The following is a 7,387-nucleotide window of genomic DNA, read 5'->3' on the forward strand; positions in this document are numbered from 1 at the left end:
ACAGGAAAATGTTTTTAGGATCAAGGATATATCATCCTTACAGATCTGGGGGGTTGCCAGGGAGGTAGCTCACATGTTGAGGTGACCTTCTGCTGATGTGGCAGGTGGGAGCCTGTGTTCTACTGACTCAGCCATAGAAAGGAAGTGGGACAACATTTTGTAGTTATGTGCTGGTGAGGCCTGAGGTATGTGTTATACTTAAAAGGACAAAACATTCATTTTGTTAGACATTCTAAACAGAATTTCTCATTTGCTTTTGTTAAATCTCCTAAGATTCCATAGTTTTGATAAAGTACGAGAAAATATCAGAAACCTTGGGTTAGGGGAAGCTGGGGACCTAGGGGTGTGGCGAGTGACCAAGAGAATTTAGAGAACTTCCTCAGAACAAGTTACCTTACCTCTTTTTTTCCACAGCTTCCAGCTAGCTGGTTCTTCTCATCAACTGCGAGAAAATGCACCTGAAAAATTACTCCCATATAAATGTGCTGCTTTTAATTCGGAATGTAGTTAAATTGGTTTTAAAAGCAACTTATGAATTATTTTAAAATACATTAAATAGATGTTTTAAAATACATTTATTTCATGCAGTTTGTCCCCAGGGTTTGGAGTTTGACGTTCCGGACCAAGTGTAGGCTCTGAGCAAACGCTACCAGGGCTGGAGAATCAGTTCTGCCACTTCCTACCTGTGTGATCTTAGACAAACTTCCGAGCCTCAGTTTTCTTCTCAGAGAAATGAGACTAGTCCCATCCACACTACGGACAAGTGGTTGGAGGCGAAGGAGTTCATGTTTGTAAAGGGCCTTGCACGGTGCCTGAGACAAATTCAATGCTTAGCAAATGTTAGCGCACCTTTCCCTTTTCTTCCTGTATCCGATTTTGTAAACAAGTGTGTAAAAAATTTAAGTGAAATAATGCAAAAAGATGAAAATCCATGTTTAGTCGTCTTGCCTTTGGTGGATGCTAGTTTACACTTCGGTGGAACGGTCAGGTTCTTCCCTCGATGTGCCTTGTGCAAACCGCCGCCTGGGTTGACGTGGGGTGTTACTACGCCGATGGAAAAAACGGCAGAGGTATTTCCTAAATGTCCCATCAAGAAAGACATACAGGAGAGGGTTGACGCAGCAGTGGGTGGTGGCGATGAGTTTAGTGATGAGAACACTTTTGTCCAGGTTGTAGTTGCTCTTGCAGTCACTCAGGGAGAAATGTTCTTTGAAAGTGGACAGGAAAAGTGCGATATTGTAGGGCGCCCACATCAGAAGGAAGACTACCATTATGGCAAAAACAAGCTTGAAAAGGCTATACCTCTGCTCCCCGAACCTTAGTGTTTTTCTCATTTGCACATAGAGAAATGTAAAAATAAATAGGGGAAAGACAAGAACCGAAACATTCATTTTTAAAGTCAGAAAATGCTTCCAGAATGTCTCATCAGCTGGCAGGAAGGGAGCTCTGCTAAACGCACACTTGTATTTCGGGTCTTCCATCTGAGGTTTATAAACCGCAAATTCGGGCACAGTGGCCAGAATGGCTGTTACCCACGCCACGGCACTTGTGACGATGCCACAGGGCACCCTCCTCCTGACTGAGAAAAAGTTTCCCTTGTGCAAAAACACTAGGTACCTTTGCACGGTCAGAAGGCAATTGAAAAATGTCTCACTGTACAGGCCCACAAAGTACAGTCCAATGAGAATTTTACACATGGGATCGCCACCAGCGTGAGCCCAGAAGGGCAGGGTAAGCAAGAAACACAAGTTAGAAACTGCCAAGTTTAGAAGATAGATATTTTCCACGCGTTTGAGTCCTTTATATTTTACCAGGGTAAGCACAACCAGGAGATTGTCCAGGACACCGACCACGAACACAGCAGAGCAGAGCGACGGCACCAGCTGGGCTGAGGGCGCCCAGGTATCATACTTGTCACATTGCTCTGCCTCGTCGCTCTCCAGTTCACCTTCTATGAGGACATCATATTCATCCTCTGGTGCCAGCGTGTAATTGGCCATATTCAGGCTGCCCTGCGGAGAAACGGGAGATGATTTTCCTCTCCAACAGCTGTCTTATCCTGGAGGAAACAACAAACTGGACTCTGATTCAAACAGCCCCACTTTCCCTTTCTGAAGCTACATTTTAGCCAGAGGAGTTTCCTATTTCAGAAGACTGAAATAAACATTTCTTTCACGTGTGCCCACTTCCCATCTACTTGGGCACCATCCTCAATCTACTTGTCAAGCATGTAAGTGCTTAGCAGTGTTCCAGGTGCCACGGGAAATAAAGCTGGCACGACACCGTCTTTGTAGAACTTACCTTCTTTCAGCAGAAACAGGACTTGCCTACATGAACACAATATGAAAGAAAATATATCATTAAAGAGAACCAAGTACCATGGCTTGCTTTTAAGAAACGGGTGTAGATCATAATTTCTGCATGTTTAAGAAGTTTGCTCACCCCCTAAAGCAGCTTCCTGTAACAGCTGAGATGTTTTTCTCTTGAAGGGTATAAACAAATGTTTGCAAAAGTGAAACCATGCTCAGCATCAACATGGCCATGAGGGGTTAAATACATAGATGACATGCAGATGACTTACCACTGGGCCGAGCTCCTGGCGGGGAAGGGCGCAGCCTCCAGACCCAGCATCCGGGAGCTGTGGGAATGGCCCCAGACAGTGGATGGTCTCCTTTTGAACAGACTGCTCCTGACCCTGAGGGGCACGAGAAACCACTATGGATTCCCCCGGTGGCTCTACCCCCGCCACTCACAGAGCTCAGGGACCTACTGAAATAAAGAACTCTAAAGCTTCCCCAGGCCTCCAGAGGATCTCTGAAACGTCTGAGAGCAACCGGGAAGTAGTTCCCTCCTCCCTCTGGCCCTGTACCCCGCCTTTGATTTCCCTGTGACCTTTGACAGTCGTCTTCTGGCCGCCTGAGATAAGGGAACTGTGTCACTGCTGCTCTGAGTGATAGCAAGGAAGTGATGTCAAGGTGCTGAGACCTGCCAAGACCCTCTGGCTTGCGGCATGTGACACTCTGAGTAGGTGACAGGTACCAGCTACCGTCAGCAGAGAGGAATGTTCATGGTGACCACGAGTCCAGACCTGAGGGTCCTGATCCTCTGAGGTGGCCTCTCACCAGTGTTTACAGAAACCCACCCGCTGATTCGATATGGGGACCAGGAAGCTGCCGTGAGAGTCACAGTGTTTGGGTTTTTATTGTCATTTTTGAGGGACACTGTGTGCTTTGTCTAAAGACTGAGGCCTCAAAAGAGAATTCCAGGAAAATGGAAGCTACAGGGTGATGTCAGTTGGGAAAAGGCCAGGGGCAGAGGTGGGGCCTCAGCAGCAGCGAGCATAGGGCTGCCCCGGGTGTCAACATGGAGGAAAGCAAAGGGATTTGCAAGCAGCCGGAAATGATTGGTGCTGGGGCTCATGCGGGAGCTGACGCCACTCTGCAAAGGAGAACCCAGAGGAGGAAAGTCCTGTGGTGACGACACAGAGGTGACATCAAGTCGCGTGGGAGAGAATGTGAGGGGGACAAGTTTAACTCCAAACTGAGGCTGGGGGCTAGGGTAGGTTTGAGGCCAGAGAGAAGGAAATTGAGAGAACAGCCCAGATTTGGAATGGTGGGAGGAGGCTGTGGGGAGGGGAGGCTGTGGGAAGAGGGTGGGAGGGGAGGGCACGGTTTGGAAGAAGGATGAACTGAGAAGAGGAACTTGAAAATACTGAAAACATCTAGATGAGCTGCTCTTGGGTCAACAACTCAGCAGCTGCAACTAACCTAATTTGGGGACCAGACCTATTTGCTTAGAATTTATATATTGATTAAATGACATCCTTTTCACACCACAGATGTGTCTGAGGTAGGATTGAATACAAAATGTGTACCTGTCAAAATAGAAAATTAAGAAACTAGCCTGGCACTGTGGCACATTCCTATAGTCTCAGCTGCTCAGAAGCCTGAGGTGGGAGGGTTGGTTGAGCCCAGGAGTTCGTGGCCAGCCTGGGCAACATAGTGAGACCCCGTATCTATAAACAATACAAAAATTAGCCAGATGCAGTGGCAAGTGCCTGTAATCCCAGACATTCGAGAGGCTGAGGTGGGATGATCACTTGAGCCCAGGAGTTTAAGCCTGCAGTGAGCCACGATCATGGCACTCGGCACTCTGGCCTGGGTGGCAGAGCGAGACGCTGTCCCTGGAAAAAAAAAAAAGAAGAAGGAGGAGGAGGAGGAGGAGGAGGAGAGGCGGGGAGAGGAGGGGCAGAGAGAGAACTATTAAGAGAAAAATAAACATACAAAGAGCCCAGACAAATATGTGATTGAGCATTAAACTTAACTCCATGTGTGCCAAAAGTCAAGGCAGAAAGAGAAACACGGTGATGTTTGATGGCAGAGGGGTTGGTGCTGGCGGGAACCTAAGCTGTAAGTGCCCTTTTCTCTCTCGTGTGGGTCTCCTGTGAGTGAGTGAGTGGGGGTCACCATGCCCTGGGACACTCTTCCCACCCCCTGCAGCCTGGGATCAGCAGTGGCCCCTCCTCCTGGGTCTCTCCAACTCCTGCAGCTGGGCAGGACACTCAGGACCTTGAATGAATAGGTGCGGGCAGCTTTACTTTCCATGCTTATGGATCAGTTCCAGAAAAAGGAAGGAAAGTCAAGTCAGACTTTGAAACTTGCAAAACCCCGGGAGTACACACGCTCTTCCTCATTAGTGGAGGACAAAAACAGCAGTTGGGCACCTCATGTACCACATGTCACAGAATCATGTGAGCTGTGAAATTTCCCAAGGAAAAACACAGAATAATGTGAGGTATGAAGTTTCCCAAAGAAAAATGTTTTGTAAATTCGGGATCACCCTGACTTCCTAATATTAGCATGGCCTTCACTTTCAGTATTATTTTATTTTTGCCTGATTCCCAGCATTCTGTCTATCCACATTCAGGCCATGAGGTCCTTGAAACTTCATCTACGTAGGAAGGAAGGAAGAGTTTAGAAGGCTGCAGTTGAGGGGAAAGGAAAGTTCTCTTTATCATTCTAATATCTGAAGCCATAATAGGGCCTCCTCCTTGTGAAACGACACCACATTCTGCAGCCTTGGCAAGTGGCCCACAAACCTTACTTTCGAAGGTCTGAGTTCCTCTTTATCACTGTAATTCATCCCCAGTTTTAGTCAAAGGAACTATCACTGTATACTCTCATTCCCCACTTTGTGTAGATCACTCATTTACTCAGCTGAATTACTCAGCTAGTATTTCTAGAGTGCCTAGCCTGTGCCCAGCTCAGTTCCAGGTGCTGGGGATGCATCGATGGACAAAACAGGCAAAAATCCTGACCTTCATGGAGCTCACATTCTACAGACAGAAACTAAGCAAGTAAATTGTAGGTTAGTAGGAGAGAAGTGCTATGGAGAAAGTGAAGCAGGGGAGAGCAAGAGAGGCCAAGGTGGCTCAGGGATCACGTTTTAAATAGTGTAGTCAGAGAAAGCCTTGCTGAGAGCTGGGCGTGGTGGCTCATGCCTGTAATCCCAGCACTTTGGGAGGCTGAGGTGGGTGGATCACTTGAGGTCAGGAGTTTGAGACCAGGCTGGCCGACATGGCAAAACTCCATCTCTACTAAAAATGCAAAAATTAGCCAGGAGGGGTGGTGGCGGGTGCCTGTAATCCCAGCTACTCAGGAGGCTGAGGCAGGAGAATCACTCGAAACCAGGAGGCGGAGGTTGCAGTGAGCCGAGATCCTGCCACTGCACTTCAGCCTGGGCGACAGAGTGAGACACCATCTAAAGAGAGAGAGAGAGAGAGAGAGAGAGAGAGAGAGAGAAAGCCTTGCTGAGATGATGGGCACCAAAGCCACAAATGGTTAGGTCCAATAGTTCATGATCATTATCTCATTCTTTCTTGTCACTAAGTTCTTATATCAGGGAGGTGGAAAACACACACTGGGTGATAACCTTAGCAATAATTTTACCGAAGGCGCAGACATTCTTCTTAATATATTGACCCTCAATAAAAAAGGCAAAGGATGTGAGGCTCCAGTGATCGATTTATTGCCTTTCAGCTCTTCATCCACTCTTCCGTGTTCTGCCTTGTGAGTCTAGAGCTGGACCCCATAAACATTTCTCCTTTGCCAGCTGCTGTAGAAGGCATAAGAGGGTCACAGTAAGAGGCAGAGTTTTTTCTTTCTGGTTCCAGGATTTGTTTTTATTTTGTTTTTGTTCTTTTGGCTGATTTGCCAGTGCTGGGTGGAGACCCTGCAGTGCCCACTGCCCGGTGAATTTTGCCAACAGCATGACAGTGGCTTCCTGCTGACTTTTGCTGGCACTCTAGTGGGTAGCTTCCCAGTAAATTTTGCTGGCACCCCAAGAGCATCTTCCTCGCCATAGGCATGCCCACGTTCTTGGAAATCTCTCTGGTACCCCTTCGGGCAGTTTCCTGCTCACCAGCCCCAACCTGCCACAACTCAGCAAACTTCTTGGGCATCCATTGGGTTGCAGCCACACCCCCTCCAGCAAGTGTGGATCAGCTGGGGAGGAGGGCATTTTTTAGTTCGCCCCTTCCTTGGCTGCTCTGCCTTAGCTTAGAGGTCGTGGCTGCTCTCTACATCTGCCATTCCTGCATTCTTTAGAGTTCTCCTTACCTCCTTTAGTAGTTCATACCCTTTTATAAGTTAATAACTCTTTATATGTAATGTTCATTGTTCAAACTACTGGTGTGGTTTCTGTCTTGACTATATGCTGATTGATACACACATTAAATTTAGTTTAGGGAAGGGATGGGAGAATGCTAGGATGATGCCTTTTTTAGAGATCTGACTTGATCTTGAGAAATAGGTATTAGACCAAAGAGCTAAAAACAGAACTACCATTCAACCCAGCAATTCCATTACTGGGTATATACCCAGAGGAATATAAATCATTCTACCATAAAGACACATGCATGTGAACGTTCATTGTGGCACTATTCACAGTAGCAAAGACTTGGAATCAACCTAAATGCCCGTCAATGACAGATTAGATAAAGAAAATGTGGCACATATACACCATGGAATACTATGCAGCCATGAAAAGAACAAGATCATGTTTTTTTGTGGAAACATGAATGGAACTGGAGGCTATTATCCTTAGGAAACTAACACAGGAACAGAAAACCAAATACCTCGTATTCTCACTTATAAGTGGGAGCTAAATGATGAGAACACATGAACTCAAAGAAGGGAACAACGGACACTGGGTCTACTTGAGATTGGAGGGTAGGAGGAGGGAGAGGAGCAGAAAAAATACCTATCGAGTACTGGGCTTAATATCTGAGTGATGACATAATTTGTACAACAAACCCCCATGACAAAAGTTTACCTATGTAACAAACCTTCACATGTACCCTAGAACCTAAAATAAAAGTCTAAAAAAT

The 7,387-nt window shown here is 46.6% G+C and overlaps 1 protein-coding gene across 4 annotated transcripts; it reads right to left on the reverse strand.

Annotated features, from left to right (window-relative positions):
- Window positions 1-551: 551 nt before the first annotated feature.
- On the reverse strand, window positions 552-2,963 carry CCRL2 (C-C motif chemokine receptor like 2). Of its 4 annotated transcripts, none has more exons than XM_025376661.1 (2): window positions 2,389-2,963; window positions 552-2,012 (listed from the first exon to the last, which is right to left on the reverse strand). In XM_025376661.1, exons 1-2 carry the CDS (start codon window positions 2,410-2,412, stop codon window positions 966-968), a joined length of 1,071 nt encoding a protein of 356 aa, XP_025232446.1. In that variant the 5' UTR covers window positions 2,413-2,963; the 3' UTR covers window positions 552-965. The 4 variants fall into 4 exon arrangements, with proteins under 4 accessions (XP_025232446.1, XP_025232448.1, XP_025232449.1 ...); XM_025376663.1 differs by having other exon boundaries at window positions 2,302-2,963; XM_025376664.1 differs by having other exon boundaries at window positions 2,443-2,501.
- Window positions 2,964-7,387: the final 4,424 nt, after the last annotated feature.

Source organism: Theropithecus gelada, chromosome 2, assembly GCF_003255815.1.
Source record: "Theropithecus gelada isolate Dixy chromosome 2, Tgel_1.0, whole genome shotgun sequence".
Taxonomy (NCBI): domain Eukaryota; kingdom Metazoa; phylum Chordata; class Mammalia; order Primates; family Cercopithecidae; genus Theropithecus; species Theropithecus gelada.

Bases quoted from the DNA above. Each gene is read 5' to 3' on its own strand.
- CCRL2 (XM_025376661.1), bottom strand. From the start codon at position 2,412: ATGATCTACACCCGTTTCTTAAAA. The intron at 2,013-2,388 runs GCAAGCCATGGT...GTTTCTCCGCAG, and splicing joins TCTACACCCGTTTCTTAAAA to GGCAGCCTGAATATGGCCAA.